Below are 18,781 nucleotides of genomic sequence, written 5' to 3' on the forward strand. Positions count from 1 at the left end.
AACCGTGGTTGATATCCACTCTGAGATTCGCTAGATGCTGTTGCTTGCAACTAGATTTTTCTCCTACGTGTCCAAACGAGCATGAGCCCAAGCTCAGGGGCAGGATGTGGTTTCGGTATGCGGTGACCACCCTCCCTTCCTCCGGTGGCCCAGAACCTTTCCTGTTACTGCACAGCTAGTCGCTGCAAATCATGCTACATATCCCACAACCCACACGGTGATGACACCATGGAATTCAGGAGGAGCCGAGAACCGTCCTCCTCCTCCCCCTCCGCCCTCCTGCCTCTCCTTAAACACGGCCACAAATACCCGGCACCTGGGCTAAAATCTGTCCAGCAGAAACCAACAGCCACTTCCAAACAAGACATTTGCTTCCGCTCTCCTTTTCTCTTGTGGCAAAGAATCCAATTGGCTAAGGCCCAGCGGTTCTCAACCTGTGGGTCGAGACCCCTTGGGGGGTCGCCTAAGACCATCGGAAAACACATATATAACTACATATTGTTTTTGTGATTAATCACTATGCTTTAATTATGTTCAATTTGTAACAATGAAATTGGGGGTCACCACAACATGAGGAACTGTATTAGAGGGTCACGGCATTAGGAAGGTTGAGAATCACTGGGCTAAGCCATCTTGGTAAATCAATGGCTAAATACAATTCTACTCTCCTAGGCACACAGCTCTCTTGACACAGAAATTAATAAATCCTGTCCTCTTGACCATGAATTTCACACAGTACTACCTACCGGTTGGTTCTGGGCCTATTTTTCATGCTGATATGAAAACTGGGCCTAAAAGGTTTACCCAAGGCTAATAAAGGTGTTATTAACACCTTCTGGGTGTTATTTCTCCCTTAATGTTAAAAGCTGATTACCTGTCACAAGGTAATATTGATATAAAATTTCAAGACTCTGTTTCCCAGAACAGAACCATACATGGCATTGCTACTGTTTTTAGAGTAAAGTTTGGCCCTAGGTGCAAATTTGATTGGCCTTGAGAAACTGAAGTTTTGAAGCTATCAGCATACATGTGTTCTGTTAGACATATCTGGGCTCAAGTGCTGGTTCCGTCACTTACTACTGCTGGTATGTCTTAGGTAAGTTACATAACTTCTCTGAGCTGCAGTAGCCTCTGTTGTCAAATGGAGAACCCATCCCCTTTGGGTTACCATCGAAGCTTAAAGGAAATCACACATGTAAAGTGCTTAGCACAGTTACTGCCATGTAATAAACATCCTTTATTATTATTAGCAAAATAAGACTTCATGGTAGATGCACCTATGTAAGTCATAAAATGTATCAACATTAACTTTTATTAACAGAGAGGGAGATATTAAATGTATCACAAACATAATAAAAATGACATAAAGGAATATTAAAATTTTGAAAGCATCTAAGCAGTTGGTTGACAATACATAAAATTGAAATAGAGGAGTTCTAAAAGTCTTTAAACCAACAGTAATTTTACCTAGTAATATTCTCTGTATTGTAATAATAATAATTCATTGAGTATATTCTTGGTACCAGGCACTATTATGAGTGCTTTATGAACACATTTTATCTTCACAGCAACTCTGAGACAGGAAATATTATGCATGTTTTGCAGATGGGAAACTGAGGCAGGCAGTCTGGCTCTACAGCCCTCACTCTTAAACTCTATGATATATACAGCAGAAGTTGGCAAACTAGGACACAAGGGCCAACTATGGTCCCCCACCTGTTTTTGTAAATAAAGTTTTATTGAAACACAGCCACACCTGTTCATTTACATATTATCTACAGCTGCTTTCATGCAACTGCTGAGCTGAGTAGTTGCAGTAGAGACCATATGGCCCAGAAAGACTATAATATTTACTATCCGGCCCTTTACAGAAAAAGTTTGCTAATCCTGATACCAACTTTAAATTTCACTGAAAGATTGAGGTTTGGAAGGGGAAGAAATAATAACTTATAATACTAATACTGTCTCATATTTTGTTTACAGTGGGTTTTTTTACATATTCATCTCATTTAATTCTCATAACAACCCTGTGATGTAAGTAGTCCTTCTATTTCCATTTTAGAAATGAAGAAACTGGGGTTCTGAGAGGTTAAATGACTTGAATCATAGACTCGACAGTAAACTCCATGAGTGTAAGGATCATGCATCTGTATCCGCATGTCCACGTCACCTACCACAACACCAGGATAGAGTTGCCACTCAAAAAACACTTGCTAAATGAATGACAGATGTAAAGGTCACCCAGCGAGAGAATCTAGGTCTCCTCCCGACCCCACAGCTGCCCTGGAGGTGAAGAGAAGGACTTTCCATTAAGATGGGATTAAACACAGGACAGTGAACATGTCATTCTGCTGTCGATGGACAAATTTTGGCTGCTCTATTCCTTCTCCTCAGAGATCATTTCAGTCCGACCAAAAGGTTTTTTCTTTTCCCTCAAATGCACAGTCATGGTTCTGAGATCATTCTTGTCCTTGTGATTGGCACATTTTTAGACAAAACTAAAAGTGACACCCTCATGAGATGGTAGTCACAGGGACTCAGCTTGGGATGGATTCCAGACCGAGCTCTGCCCGCCCTCCTCCCACCCCCTTGACCCACCTCCCACCCCCTCACCCCTATGAGTCACACAGCCGACTGCCCTTCCAAGAACGACTCGAGGCTTTGTTTTCTTTCATCATGCTTTGTGTTGGTCATGTGAGGCTCAGGGTATTAATAGACCATCGCTTGGCCTTCTGAATCTTGTTGTTGGTCCGGGAGATAAATGAAAGGTCTGGCCAGTCCCTCTGTGCCATTTTTCACTCCTCTTTTGACTGTCACGTGCTGGTTGGTGACAGAGCTGGGCCAGACAGGCAGAGGGCATCCAGGGTGGCCACTGCCCATGGACGTTTTGAATTCTTGCCTCTCTTAGTGGCCACTTGGTAGCTCCTGACTTCCGACCTTGGATCACCAGTACTAATCTTAACAAACCAGCCACTGCCTTTTCTAGGCGCCTTCTTCCCAGTCAGGTGACGGCGTCTCTGCCTGCATGTGTGAGAGAGAGAGAGGCAGAAAAGGAAAGCTTTGGGGGTGGTTCTTTTTGTTTTTTATTTTTGAACTTAAAGTTATGCTCAGGAAATTAAAAGCCTGTATGTGGTTTGACAGGCTCCCAAGGGGCTCCATGGGGACAGAATTTTTAAACAAATGCTTTGGAAGCAGAGGTTCTTTGAATTGCTTGGGGCTTGGATCCAACAGTTTCAGTTCTCCTCTGCAGCCCAGTTTTTAGAATGTCACTTTGCTAGTTCCCTCAGCCTTGATTCCAGCACCCAGCACAGTGTCATATCCAGTGTTTACTGATCTGAAGGAAAGTTCAGTTGGGGCCTGGCCAGCAGATGAAACTCCCCTGGAAAGTTTCCGAGGAGCAGGGATTCAAGCTTTCAAATAAAGCCGAGATCTTGGTTCTCTATGTCTAGTTTACTTTTTAAGACTAAGGCTAGTTAGGTTTTCCTGAGGCCTATTGGATTCTGGTAAAATTATTTTCACTTTACATCAACGTCTTTTGATGACTCTGTGAAAGCATGAAGGGTGATGACTCTGCCAAGGCCTCTCACTGCATGTGGAGTAATTGGTAAGGATTAGTTTCTCAAGCCTCACTTAGCCCATCTGTGAAATGGGTCACTCCAGTCTGCAGTTTTACTTTTCAACAATAGAATCTTTGAATTTTTACAAAAATCTTTCCACATCTGTAAAGAATCTTGCTATGGAAGGGAAGGAAGATTGGGCTGAGGGTGGATCAACTTAAGTTACTATCGCTCTTCTTAATTGGTGATCATGGGGGTGGTGGGAATGGGACAGACTTCTTCAATGAACAAACTCACCTTTATTTCCCACCTAATTAATGCCAGCCACTCTGCTCAGGGCTGTATGTGCATGCCCTTGTGAAAAGCTCTCAATAACCCTGGGGACTCTAAGTATTAGTAGTACAGATGAGGAAACTGAGGCACCAAGAAACTCAGTCATTTTCTCATAGTCACAGAGACAACAAGTGGTCAAACCAAGACTTGAACCTAAACCTAGAGCTGCAAATATCCTAGCCGCTTAGCAATAGACACTCTACATCCCTGAATTTCTCTCTCTTCCAATGATTGGACTCTTTCTATAAAAAGTTAAGTGCAACAAAAGAGTGTAATTAATAGGCATTTTCATTGAATGCTGCATAAGCAGGAGATATCCTGGTAAGAATGGCCACTTCCTTGGAAAGTGCCTGGGAAAGGTGAACGTGAGCATTTGGGTGCCTTGCAAGCAGTCAGTGCCAGTGGGGAAGAAGTTCAGTGCGGGTAAAGAAGTCCTGCTTGGAGTGATTATTCGGAACTCAGACATTCGCAGGTCATAAGAGGTTTTGTTCCCTTCAGAGTACATCAGCTCCACTTGCTGAAGTAGGACAAGCAGAATGAATTAGCCCCGGCTGCAGCCAAACTCTTTATATGTAAAAGAAAAAAAGCAATTAAATATTCAGTCTGATTCTTGGGTTTTGAATTACCCCCATTTGTCTTTCCCTTTGAGCATCTGCTTTTTATTGCATCGTGGCCCTGCCTGCCGTTTATCTCTCCCCGTCAGTCTGTATCTACGTGTCATGTGACTCAAAAGCAAAGATTAGAGGAGAAAAATATCTCTGTATTCTAAGCCTGGCAACTTCTATTTTTACCCACAGCTGTTGGAACTGATAGCGAAGTCACAGCTCACATCCCTGAGTGGCATTGCCCAAAAGAACTTCATGAACATTTTGGAAAAAGTGGTATTGAAAGGTGAGCTCTCTCTCTCTCTCTCACCCCTTTTTATAGGCATGGGGATGGACAGATGGATTTTCCAGCAGAGTGGACATGTCATTAGATGTAGGGGAATGTGAGTGGATGGAAAGGAATCACTCCAGATGCATCTCAGATCCCAGATGAGAAAAAGGCACAACTCATGCCCATGGCAAAGAGTAAGAGCACCACCCTCCTGTCCTTTTCCTGAAATCATCTACCCTGCCGTAAGCCTCTCGGTTTTCTCAGGGTCAACACCTGTCCCCACCTTGGATACCAAGCCTCTGGAGCCCAAATCCCTAGAAAATGGAGCTGTGTACAACGCAGAAGAGATTCCTGGGCTCTTGGAGCTAGAAGGAACCTTGGGTTTTTGGATCAACTGAGTCATTGTACATATGGGGAAACTGAGGCCCATGAGAAAGAGTGATTTGTCCAGATCACACAAAGAGTCATCCATCCAGGATTAGAACCCATGCTCCCAACTCCCCTATGCTCCTGCCAATAACCATCTAAACGGGATGGCACAGCCGGGCAAAAGCACCTGCTTTCAGCTCAGGTGAACCGCTGGTGTGGGTGGAACAATGAAAAAGAAAGAGTCTTTGTAGAAAACTAGGGAGACTAGAACAAAGAGGGACCCAGATAACGGAAACTCTACCCGGTAACCTCGAGTGCAGAAGCTTGGCCAGGCCGAAAGGAAACCGTATCCCCAGAGGCCGTACCCCGGTAACACGAGCAGCATACAGAAGAAAGGCCCCCTTACACAATGTAGGGTGTCCCAGTGGCCTAACTATTATTTCTCTCTTTCTTCCCCACCCAAGTCCTGGAAGACCAGCAAAACATTAGACTAATAAGGGAACTACTCCAGACCCTCTACACGTCCTTGTGCACATTGGTGCAAAGGGTCGGCAAGTGCGTGCTGGTCGGGAACATTAACATGTGGGTGTACCGAATGGAGACGATTCTGCACTGGCAGCAGCAGCTGAACAACATTCAGATCACCAGGGTAAGCAGGGCCGCCCAGCTCAGCCTGGCAGGGGAAGCTGCAGTCGGCTCTTTATCTCCACTCTGGTGCTGAAGAGCCTGGACCGTTCTATTCTGGTGCTGTCTACTGAGTGCTGGAGGGGGCTTCCTGATAACGGGAGGCTGGGAAGAAGAATTTGGCGAGACAGGATCAGAGGGTGTGAAAGAGGAAACGTGGTGGGAGACCCGGCAAGTGGGCTTTGGGGAAGAGGCTGGCTGTGCCGCTGAAATCTTCAGTGCCGTTTGCAGGTCTCTCCTCTTCAGCCTTTTCTTCTTAAAGCCTGTGTTGTTTGCAGCTTTTGGATGCTGCTGCCTTGGATACAATAGAGCGGTGGTGGCCGTGGCTTGGAGAACTGGTCCCAACCTTTTAAAATTCTAGTTCCGAATCTCAAGGGTTAGGTCAAAGGAAGCCTTTGATTAAAGACTATGAACATACATGTGAGAAAACACATGAGCAATTCTAATTCAAAGCCCCCCCCACCCCCACCCCCACCCCCAAAAAGAAAGAAAAGTCCTATATTACCAGCTTAACTACTATCAGTGGTTTCTTTTCGGTTTTAACTTGGCCCTCGGTTCTCGTCCTCTCACCCGTGAGCAGGAGGACCAAGCCCATAAAAGCTGTGAGGAGAGGCGGGGTAATCTCCCAGGGCTCACTAATGGACAGGCGCACTTAGGCCGCTCATGTCGCACTTGGCTGACTTATCTAACCACTGACCACGGCTGCTTTAAGTGGTTCCGGGACCCACGCTGATAAAGTTTGGGTCTGCCCCACCTCTCCAGAAAATAACATGAGAAACCTCTTTGACCTCTTTTAAACGATTCTTTTGCTAAATGAAGTTTTCCCAATGCAGTGTCCTTGAAATTACTGTTCAAAACCTCTCTGCACCTTGGTTTCTTAAACTCTGAAACAGAGGCCTCATAGTATGTGACTTCCTTAGAATCACACACATGCATACACATACACACATGCACACACACACGCAATGCAGAGCACAAGCCCAAGTAATGTATCAAAAGCGATCTCAATTCTTAGACTGTTATAAAATAATACAAGACTTTCCTATGAGCGTTTATCTGATTTGTTTTAAATTATTCCATTCCCATCTCTCAAGGGTAGGCATAGTTTGACCCTGTAAATTTGAGGCCCAAGTTTCCAGCTTATCTCTCACAGAAAACCCACTTACACTTTCTACCTAATCTCTGGCACTCTCTGTAGCCTGGACTTAATACTTCGTGTTTTTTTCTAAGCCCAGAAGAGAATTACCCAGCCAGTGATATAAATGAGCAAGTCCCACTTGTCCCAATCCATCTTCCCTCCAGCAACTTTGGGACACCCAGTGGATGTCACTTTTGCCCAGAGCTGGCCTCTGTCCCCTCTGTCCACCTCTCAGGAGCCCCTTGACCACATCCACCCACGTACCTTGCACTTCCATGGGCTGACTTCCCCAGGGGCCCTTTCACTTGACCCACACACACTCTTGCGAAGTAGCATTGTAGTTTCTATTTCTTCATTGGAGGTGAGGGGGCCAGAGAAGTTCAGTGACTTTCCCCAAGTAACTCAGCAATTAGAAACAGAGCAAGGCCAGAACCCTGGACTCCTTATTCCTAAAATGGCAAAGATTTCTTAACATCAGTGCTTTCCAAACTTTCTTTCAATCCAGTTTTCTTCCAACTATTTATTCAATGATTCAGCTTTTTGCAAATCTTTTAAATCCAAAGAAATCCCACATAGAGCCGATTAAATACTGAAGTTCATCTCATTCTGCTCATGGTGCTCCACTAGGCCAAGCTGTTCTCTGCACACTCTCAGCTTGGTCCTGGCTTGGACCTTTTAACTTGTCACCTCCCCTGACCACCCAATCTGTTGAAGCCACTATCATCTCACCTCCTCCAGAGCAGTTATTACCATCTGAAATGACCTCATCTGGGGATTCACACTGTGGTCTCCATCCACTGCCTCATCAGCTCCACAAAGAGAGAACATTACCATCTTGTTCCCTGCTCTGCCCCCTCTATCTGGCATAGAGTAGAAGGCAGTCAATAAATTTAGTTGAATGAATGAATGATTAAAGGGAAGTTTCTGCCCACCGCCTGCCTGAAGTACTTGTGAGATTTAAGAAGTTAATACATGGAAAGCACTTGGAACTGTGCCTGCCATGCAGTAAGTATTGTAAATGCATCAGCTGTTATGATTATTAAGGGCCCACTCTGTGGCGGACACTCTTCTAAGTCCTTTACATTCAGCAGGATGGGGCAGAAGTAGGTTTATAGTTGTATGTGAAACAGAGTTTATTCTTGTATTATTCTTAATCATATTACTTTCTGTATGAACCACTGTAAACCCACTTTTGCCCCACCCTGTATATCAACCCATCTAGTGAATAACTAACTGTAAGTAGGAGTCATCACAATAGCTAATAGTTCCTGGGCACTGTGCTAAGGACTTGCGTGCATCCGCCATTCCATTCCTCCCAGCAACACTGTGAGATACGCGTTTCCTCATTTTGTAGATGATGGAGTAGTTAGGAATAACCTGGCCGGGGTGTCGCCACCTTTAAGACAGAGCTTGGGGATTGAACCCAGACCTCTCTGCAAGGCTGTGCTTTCATCAACGCTCTCTCCTCCCTCAGGCCCTCCTTCTTGACCCTCCTTGGCCATGAGCTGCAAGATTTTGAGAGCAGGAAACCCTGAGAGTCTTGAAGAGCTTTTCATGCAAATGGTTGGAGAAAGAGAGGGAGGGAGAGAGAGAGGAGAAAGAGAGAAGGGGTTTAATTACTTCAGTCTGGACTGTATTTAAAAAGCTTACTTTTTAACAGTTTGGACCAAAGAAAAGTACTTTATTACACGAAAGTATCAGCAGGTGACATTTATATGAATTGCTTTCTAGTTGTCAAAGTTCTATCGGTATCTTCTTGTCCATAAAAATTTTATATCTAACTCTATGGAGTCAGTTTTTTATTGGCAAACTAATTAGTATAATAAAGGATGAAAAATGAAAAGCACGGGGTTGGGGGAGGGGGGTTAAATAGAATCACAGAGCGCTGTGAGCGAGGCAGGGTTTTGAAGCCTGTGGGCAGGGAGGACATAAAGGATTTTAGCCAAATGCTCGATCAAAGGAGCAAGAGTAACTTATTTTTCTCTTAAATGTTTATATTCAAGAAGAAGAAGGCACACAAGCAGTTAACCGCGTATCAGGAGTAAGGGCTCAGCATGGGGTCTGGGCAAGAATTTTGGAAAAGTTCAGGTTTGAAAATTTGAGGGTGAACTCTGCCAAGCGGACTTTAATAGGAGTTCATATAATAATTGGCCTGGGAGTTTTAACCAAAAAAGTAGATGCTTTGAAGTGCTGGGAACAAAGAGAAAACCTCCTGGCAGTTTTATTAGCTCACATGATCAGCAGCAGATGATAAACGACAAATAGGTCTCGGGCCTTCTGCAGCCCCGGCAGAGTCCTGAATTTTACAAACAATTGAAAGTTCAACCCTGCAGCCTGAGCAATAAAAATTGCCAAGTCATAGACACTTCTGATGAGTTAGGAGGCTGAAACGGCTCCAGACCTGAGCTTGTTGGAGCTAGAAGGGATCTTCAGAATCTTCTAAACCAATTCATTTTGGACATGGGCAGACTGAGACCCACACTTCCCAGGGGTACCTGGGTCCCAGATCTGTTGCATGTCCCTCCCATGTCAGTTCCCATACTTCTTCGTAGGCCATCTTTCCAGGTCCCCCGCCACTGCCACCTTCCCTCTACATGCCTGTCCTGCTTTGCAGGGGACACAGGATGGAACTGCTAATTGCATGTCCCCCAGGAATCCTGGTGGTCGGGCTTTGATGTGCTGCCTATGGAGTCTAGTTCCCTAGAAACTTGAGAAGGAAACTCGATACCCATTCCCAGGATATTTTCCCCTGAGCTAAGGAAGGGTTTCTTCATTCTGTACTTCTTTTCCTGTGACCCGCAGAGGTGACAGAATACTGAGCTAAAAATGTCAGTAGTGCACACTCAGAAAGCCCACCCAGGAATCAACCACAGTCTCAAGTGATTTGTGCTGACTTCTTATCCAGATGGCAGCATCCAATTGATGCTCAAGACCTGTCAGCAAATACTGAGGACTGTCTATGTAGAGATTGCTCGCAGAGTGCTTTCTGCACACCTCCTAGGTAGCATTTAACAGATTTTTCTAGAAGTATTTGCTTGTTTCTGGGTCTCTCGCCTGCCTAATGAGCCGTTGCAGCACCTCCAGGGCCAGCCCATAGTAAGCCCTCAAAAGGTGTTGCTTGTGCTGGGCTAGTCAGCAAAGAATACTAAGTTAGACCCTGGCTTCAGGGATGGGGGTCTGGGAGGGATAACATGAGCTCATCCAATTTAAGCAACAAAGGGCTTAAATAAAAGTTCAGGAATATAGTTGAGAAGCTCGTGATCAATTACCAAGGCATTATCCACAGACAAACAGTGTTCAAAAGGTTCCGTGGGGCCCTAGGTCTGAATAGAGATGCCTCCATGGCTGGTGGTGGCATTTAGGCTACCAGGGTTCTGGGTGCCATTTTCACAGGGCGAGTACATGTGTGCACACACGCAAGCATACACACACACGCATACACATACACACACACACAGAGACCAACCAGAGCAGGGTCGTTTTGCTGCTGCTGTTGACCTATTTAATGATTCAGGTGTCATTCATTCCACAGATATTTATTGAGTGCCGACTATATGCTAGGCGCTCTTCTAGGCATTGGGGGCACAGCAAAGAAAAAAAGATCAAACGTCCTGCCTCCTTGGACTTACATGCTAACAGCAACGTGGTATCCCGGCTTCCTTTTGTAAAAGGCTGCATTATACAAACCAAAGGGGGCCTGCAGCCAGAAGCACCTGAGAGAGAGCCTAGGGATTCTGGGGAGATGCAAAGAATAAGGCCTGTGGGAGTCGCCAGAGCCAGAAAGGCCTTTCGGAGGAAGCGTACCATTTGGATGGGCAGAGAGGGAGGGCAGGGGGAGCGGAGGCCTCGTGGGCAGCGTGTTTGGGTGCTGGTGAGCAAATCTGCTCAGAGGGTCAGTGGTCACCAGGGGCCAGTGAGGTAGGAGGCTGGGGTGGCGGGCAGGGGGTACTCTGTCCAGGACAGTGAGCTCTCACAGAAGGTAGCGAATCTCCTAATTGAGTGAACTGACTAAAGCAGGAGAAGCCAACGTGTGCTGCTGGGGAAATCTTGAGTCAACGCATGAGGCTTTGTGAAGCAGGAAAATCTCCTGGCGCCATTCAGCTCCAGCCGGTCCAGGCTCTTCTCTGTGGTCTCAGCCATGGGCCCTGTGTCTGTGCTTAGGGCAGGGAGAATTGCTGCTTTGATGTCTGATCAATAAACCAGTGTGAAGATGGAGGGTGAGGGGACAGCTGCATCCCTGGGGGCTGTCGTCTGGTGACCTGCTGCTCTCTGCCCCAAGACTTAACATCACCTTCTCCCCGCAGCCTGCCTTCAAAGGCCTCACCTTCACCGACCTGCCTTTGTGCCTGCAACTGAACATCATGCAGAGGCTGAGCGACGGGCGCGACCTGGTCAGCCTGGGCCAGGTGGGCCCCAACCTGCACGTGCTCAGTGAGGACCGGCTGCTGTGGAAGAGGCTCTGCCTGTACCACTTCTCCGAGCGGCAGGTCGGTGCGGCCCGCGGACACTCCTTCCTTCTCCCCCCTCCTCGGTCCCCACCCTCAAGCTTCCTTGGCCTCTTCTCAAGCTTGAGGTGTGGGTGTCCACCCTCCAGGGCTCCCTGGTTTGATTCGAAAACAACAGTCGGAGAACTTTCTAAATTGTGTGTGTGATATTTTGGTATTTTTTAGGTGGTTTTGATGGGCGGGGGGGAAACACACCTTCATAACCATCCACATTTTACAACTTTCTAAAAAAAAAAAAAATTCACAAATTGACCCCAGTCCTTCTTTTCTGTAACAAAGTAACTTATACTTTTATGATATACTGTATTACAGCTAAAGTACTTTTACAAGTGGTATTTCATTTTATATTAATGACCCCAGGAAGGGAGGGTATCATGATGCCCACTTTAAACACATGAGGAGACTCAGGCCACAAATGGCTGAGTAACATCGAAATTAGTGAGGGGTTCTCTAGTTGAAGAAACTGGCCTTGAATTTGAATTTGGGCCTCTTGACGCCAACTCTAGGCTCTTCCCCCACCTCATGCTGCCTCAGTCTTGTTTTCCAACTTCTTTATATAGAAGTGTGAGGTCAACTAGTTCTGCTCATGAAGCCTGTAATATTTAGATATAAAATAGAGCCACTGTGTCAGGCAGTCACTGCATCTCCCTGGAAATGATCACTCAAGCTAGAGCAAAGAAAAGATTGACATTGTTCATTGAGATCACCTAAACTTTAATTTTTTTTAATTTATTGATTTTGAGAGAGAGAGAGAGAGAGAGAGAGAAACATTGATTTATTGTTTCACTTACCTATGCACTCATTGGTTGTTCCTTTTATGTGCCCTGACCAGAGATCGAACCCACAACCAACATTGGCATATTTGGACGATGCTCTAACCAACTGAGCTACCTGGCCAGTACTAGCCAAATGCAGTTTAGTGGAGGTCACTAGACAGATGTCACCAACCACCTGTTTCCTTTAAAGACTGATTAAAAGTTGTTTATCAGAAGCTTCTTCTTTCTATCTTGGCTATTTCCCCTTAGCTATTATAGGATAGAGATGAAAAAGGAGGGAAGTGGTGGGAGCAGAACTTTCAGAACCAGAAAACCACAAGCCCTCTCCTTGTTGAACTCTCCTGCAACGACTTTTATTTGATATTTAGATCCGCAAGCGATTGATTCTGTCGGACAAAGGACAGCTGGATTGGAAGAAGATGTATTTTAAACTTGTGCGATGCTACCCACGGAAAGAGCAGTATGGAGATACCCTACAGCTCTGCAAACACTGTCACATTCTTTCCTGGAAGGTATGTTCCTCGGAGGTGGCAGCCACAGACCCCTTGCCCAGCCCCTAAGAGACAATAGTACCAGCCATTACAACGCCAACTCCTTTCCTAATTGCAACCTCCAGCTGAAGGTGAAGATAAAACCAGTTCTTTCCCTGGGGAAAAAAACTTTCAAAGACCATAATTTCCTTTGCCCCCCCCCCCTTTAGGTTTATTTTTTTTCTGCAACCCACCCACCCCCAAATTCTCCTATCCCTGCACACAAGTGCACATGCGCGCGCGCGCGCACACACACACACACACATACCTCTTTAGTTTTTGCAGAATTTATGGCATTCTTGGCAGAGGGATGTTGTTTTGAGTTGGGCAATGCCTTATGGTGCTCCAAGCCAACGAGATGCTTCTGAGAACTCAAACCTGACCTTGATGTTCCTTTGCAGGGCACCGACCACCCGTGCACAGCCAATAACCCCGAGAGCTGCTCCGTTTCACTCTCTCCCCAGGACTTTATCAACTTGTTCAAGTTCTGAATCACAGCCCATGACAACACTTCCGAAGGGCTCCCTGCTGATTGGATGTTGGGAATACAGAGTTTGGACACTTCATTTGTAAATAGTGTACATTTTAAACATTGGCTCGAAGCTTCTGAGATAAGTCACGGAGAGGACACTGGAGGGGAGAAACGCAGTCACTGGCTGGGAACCTAAGAATATGGACTTCTCATTAGAATTGGTATGGAAAAGCAGAAATACTGTAAATAAACTTTATTTTCCCTAACGATTTGCCAGCAAGATGATAAGGGCAGGAGTTCCGTGTCATCGGTGAAAGTGGAATTCTCTTGATGGTCACGGGAACTCCTGTATATAGAGTTCCTCAGAGATGCGGAAGAAGAGGGCAAAACTCGAATACAAGATAGAACACGCTTTGTTTACAATGTGAAAATGTGTTTTAAAAAGAAAAAAAGGAAGAAGAAAAACTGCAGATGAGAAATCCCTGGGCTTTTGGTTTTGATTTTGGGTTAGCTTTGAAAAGGCAACGGAAGTACCACCCATCTTACCCCCCCACGGGCACACATAGGGCCTTATCTTATGAAGATATCACACAATAGTCTACCTCGGAAAGCATACAGCGATCTCTCTGACACAGTGCGTCGTCCAGTAGGCAGTGTCTGTGCGTCTCGTTTTCTCATCAGATAAAAAGTGATTGAAAATGGAGGGGGTCTTGGAGGCAGTCCTCATTAGGCTCCTTGGGAGGTGAAGGGGGCAGTCTTCAGAGTTGCCTCTCTACTAGAACAACCTCAAAACATGCAGGCCTTTTATCCTTTCATGTCATAGCTCATTCAGGGCAACAGAAGGCCAATTAAAAACCATCCCAGAGGATGTCCAATCACAGAAAAGAGAGAATTGGTCGCCCCCTGCTGTTTAATTTCTTGGCATGTCTGCTTCCTGGGGCATCTTCTCGGATAAGCGTCAGCGTATCTCTGTGGACTGGTCGGAGCCAGAGTGCTGATAAAGGCCTGTGAAGCAGGTTTGACCTGTCAGTGGAACCCTTCCTCTCGATGGGTGATGAGCTGAGGAGCTTTCTTTTCGTTATGCCCCACGTCTAAATGTGGTCGACCTGCGCGAGGGCTTCTTGCAGGATGATAACATAAAGCCTGGCGTTCCAGCCAGATAAGGAACAGAGGTGCTTAGAGTTCATCCTAAACATGCTTTGTACCCCAGGGGATCTTGCTTGGCCAATACCAGTAGGTAACTACGTGGGAGAAAAATCTCAGGATGTAATGAGTTCGTTATCAAATATTCCTGGGATAGGGTGGGGAGTGTTTTTGTTTTTTACTTTTTATAGAACTTTGCTTTTCTACAATAATGTACATATTTTTGCCATTGTATTTGCTTTGCCTTTTTTTTCTTGTAAATAAAGTTGCCACCCTGCATGTGCTTGGAAAATAAGTGAAGCAAAATAGGAACTTGGTTCACATCCACTCTGAGAGTCAGTGAATCCTTAGGGGTTGAACTTGGGGTGACCTGAAGAGGGGAAAGATGGGTAGGCATGCACAGAAACAAGCCCAGGGACCAGCTAGTGATGTGGGGCCGTCGCATGCCCTTCCCTCAACACGCAACTCAAGTACCAGCATTTGGAAGAGAAGCCAGTTGTTAGTCGATGCTCCTCACTTTGCAATGTTTGTGCCCACACCAGGGTTTCTCAGTAATTTTTTCATGATCACCCTCCAGGAAGAAAAAATTAAATTGAATTTAAATTCTCCCTAATGAGAAAAATTAAATATTAAACAAAATCTTATTGGGTGATATTGAGCTTTGGGGTGCCACAAACCATTGTAATACTGAGAGGTGTTTGCTCTCCTCTCTCCGCCGAGTCAAGATCACACTGAGAATGCAGGGTCTACAGTGAGGAATTAAAAAGCTTCCATAATTCAGACAGCTTTTCTCAAGTGTCTCGGCTTTCTTAAAGTTGTGGGGTGAGAGCTTTGGAACCTTTGTTTATAATTTTAGGGTTAGGTGTTCATGGCCTTCCACATCTTCCCACCAACTCGTGACCTCTGACCCTTCATGTTGATCAAGGAGGTGGCAGCTCCAGGGCACCTTCAGGTTTACAGTCCCAGAAATGTCACCTGCTCTGGACTCTCAGCACAAAGCTGGCGAAGCAGCCTCGGTGGGACTGTCCGCAGTCCTCATGCTTGCTCAAGGCAACCCCTACCACAAGTGACAGGGTTATGGTTTTCTGAGCTGTTTGCCTAGATGGTGTCTCTGGGCTCTCCCATCTCCTCTGGTGTCACTGGAGGTGGTGTGTGACAGTCAAGAGGAATTTTTAAGGAAGAAAAGAGAAAGCGACATCTGGTTCTCTTTCAGTGGAAGAGGAGACTAAGAAGGAAAAGGCAGGTGCAGAGGGAGAGGGAAAGGAATAGAAGTGGCATCTCTTTGAAGCTGTGGTTTGTGTGAGGGCAATGGGGACGCGCATAGCTGTCACAGAGCATCCGTGTTGGTAGCAGTGCAGCATGGTCAGAGCCTCCCCTGTAAGTAAAGTGAGGTAGGAAAAACATTCATGTTCCCTGGGCACTAATCATCTACAGAATGTCTAGGCAAACCCTCCTAGGACAACCCCACCTAAAAAATAAAAACACGGAATCCCTGTCTCAGAACTACTGGTCTAAAAGCCAGAAGGGACATGCCAATGGAAATTGCTGGAAGAGAGAGACCACTCTGCTCTCTTTGCTGTCCACCCCAATCCTGTGGAGTAACATTTGAGATTGATGGAAAATATCAAGTAATTTGGACTTCCAGAAAAGGAAGCAGTTTTGTACAGAGGAGTGTGAGCAAATCCACAGGCATGTTATCATTTGGTCCAACTCAAAGGTCGATGAGCAAGAGCCTAGAGCTTCTTGAGACTGGAGAACAGCCTTTGAGGAGAGGAGAATATGCGAAACTTGGGCGTGTTCACTTTATAGTGAGATCCGGAAAAAAGTGTAATGACATCTTAAACTAGACTGGTTATTACTCAACGCTGTTACTTTGAGCAGATGGACCAGTCGCGTGGGAGGGCCAGTGGCAGAAATTTCAAGGTGTCAGTTGTGCGGTGACATTTGTTTCATGATGATCAATTTTATATTGAAGTGGCTCAGAGCAGATATTTTAGATGAGCTGGGTTTATACTGCAAAACTGAACACAAGTGCGGGCTTTGCTTGGTGGTGGTGAGGTAAGACAACGAGTGTGTATTGCATTACTGCCACAGCTGTCATCTTTGTAGATTCAAAAACTTTTTCACGGCAAGCTTGCTGTTAACCACAGGCTCCTTGCTCCCGTTGTTTTTGTGGGCGAAGAGAAAGAGTTTGGAATTTCATTTGTCTGAGCAAGGGGTATGATATACAAGAAGGTCAATCATTTCAAGACATGTTCAACGGTATATCATCCTTAGCGTTCAATACAAAGTTGATCAAAATATGCACCTGAGTTTATATTTTCCTGCCAGGTTGTAGGGCAAAAAATGCCTTGCTATGCAAATACTCTCTTTTATGTGTCAATTTTTTTAACTGTAACTTTATGTGTGAATTTTTTTTCTAATGAAACTATATCATCAGTTTCTATGTCGACATCTGTTGTTTTGTGTGTGTTTTTAATCTGTTTCCAACTCCCTGAGTCTGTGAACCATCCCTCTGACTGGATGCTGGCCTAAAATCCTATTAGTGTTTAAACAGACTTCAGAGATACCTTGAACCTCTAGGCAAATGCAGACCCGTGACTTTTTGATATATCTTGGGCCCTTGATGTCTTCAACAAACAAGATTGTAATCCCTCTAAATTCGTTTTCTGTAGCTGCTTTCTTCTCTGTTTTGTTAAGGAAAGTAAACCCCCCATGGTTTTCCAAGGAAAGGAAAGTCTTACCCCAGACTTTAGTGCTGGAAGGGAGGTTAGAGATGTTGAAGTCTGGTCCTCCCTGTGCCTCAGCCCCCCTGGTACTCAGTGGTAGACCTGCCCGTAAACCTGGGGTGTTCTGAGGCCTTGACTTTGTGCCCCCTGCCCCCACACCTTTCTGTGTGGCTGGAGACACATAAAACCAACATGATTCTTCTCAAGACCTTCACTGAGGAAGGCAAGCATGAGGGTCCGGTGTTAGGCATCTGGCCGTCACTTTTCCAAACATTTTAGGTCCCTGGTTCTTCCTGGAGAAATCCAGGAGCCACTTAAAATTTTTACAGGCGTCTAACTCTGTGCGAGCACAGCATTCTAGTGAGTGCAACCTGCTGGCCACAAAGTAAGCAGCGTGTTTTGACAGATTCATTTTCCCTGGGTACTTACATTTTAATTATAAAAGTGGCCCTTAAGACAGGTAATAGCTGAGCATTTGGCTTGCCTTCTAGAACCTGACGTTCTGATGATTACCAAGCAGGCATTTCCTCTCTCCTTAAACTGAGAGGTACATTTAATCCACCCCCTCCACCTCCCTGTCCTCTGGTACCTGCTGTGGAGCCCATCCCGTGAGCCTCTATCCCCGAGGAAGTTTGCTCTCTGCTAAACCTCATCTCTACTAAGCAAGGCGGGGAGGGGAGGGGGGCGGGATTATTCCATGAGACAGCAAGGAGCAAGGAACCACGATATTCAAGTCTCTGTCTGCTGGACATTTTTCAAAGTGTCCTTGAACTCAACTCAGCAAACAAAACTTCCTGAAAAACCTCTCAAAACTTAGGCCCTGCTCCATTTGGCCAAAACTGGATGGCTGCTCCAAAACTCTGAACTTCTTGAAACTCCATCTGCTACAACATTACTCCTGGAGTGTGAACGTGACTTTTTCTGTCTTCGAGTATAGAAATGTTTGTTTAATTAACGATACACAAGTCTGTTAAGCAGAAGGCTCCAAGCGGTGTTCTACCCTTGAGCACTCTTGGCGCCATCTTGATTCTACCAAGTGCCAATCACCCTGGCTCAAGGGGGTATATTCAAGTCCATGTCCTAAGCTTAGACGCTTTTCTTTTTTAATGACAAATAGTACAGGGGGTTGAACATTGTAACTGAAAGTATAAGGTTAGATCAATTACATGCAAAGATGTTCATTTAATATCGTGTGAGCTGAGTCCATCTGTATAAATTATTTGCACACTTTTCTTGCATGATGAACTGACATTTTTATAGTTTGTACCAGACGGTGGCATATTTTTGTAAAACTTTTTGACACTGAATTGCAATAAATGTTTTTCCAACAATACACACTGGTGCATTTTTGGTGTATATCAATTCCAGTTGGCTTTTTATCATACTGAGTGTGTTTATCTTTTGCCTCGCTAGGCTTATATGCCTTCTCCCAGAAACTTCTCATTGTTGTAAAATTTCTAGGAATACATAAAAAAAGAAGCTTGCTGCTGGGTACCAACCTGAGTCAGTAATACAGCATTATGCTTACATGAGATATTTCTATATTTGCTGTTTGTATAGTACAAAGATTAGGGAATAATGAACTTTCAAGTTGATATCAATGTTCTCACCAACATTTAATGAATAACTACTATATGCTAGACTCTGCAAGGCACTAGGAATAGGATGA

General features: G+C 45.2%; 1 protein-coding gene across 1 annotated transcript in view; it reads left to right on the top strand.

The window, feature by feature from the left end:
* Positions 1 to 18,445, top strand: part of FBXO32 (F-box protein 32) — a 35,693-nt gene extending 17,248 nt beyond the window's left edge. Inside the window, exons 5-9 of the mRNA XM_070392380.1 lie at positions 4,688 to 4,781; positions 5,600 to 5,784; positions 11,262 to 11,444; positions 12,607 to 12,750; positions 13,170 to 18,445. Coding sequence (XP_070248481.1) covers positions 4,688 to 4,781; positions 5,600 to 5,784; positions 11,262 to 11,444; positions 12,607 to 12,750; positions 13,170 to 13,259 — 696 coding nt within the window. The 3' untranslated portion in view covers positions 13,260 to 18,445. The remainder of the gene's footprint in view (positions 1 to 4,687; positions 4,782 to 5,599; positions 5,785 to 11,261; positions 11,445 to 12,606; positions 12,751 to 13,169) is intronic.
* Positions 18,446 to 18,781: the final 336 nt, after the last annotated feature.

The sequence above is a fragment of the Myotis yumanensis genome, unplaced genomic scaffold, assembly GCF_028538775.1.
Source record: "Myotis yumanensis isolate MYYU_CA2020_CCGP unplaced genomic scaffold, mMyoYum1.0.hap1 SCAF_15, whole genome shotgun sequence".
Classification (NCBI taxonomy): Eukaryota; Metazoa; Chordata; class Mammalia; order Chiroptera; family Vespertilionidae; genus Myotis; species Myotis yumanensis.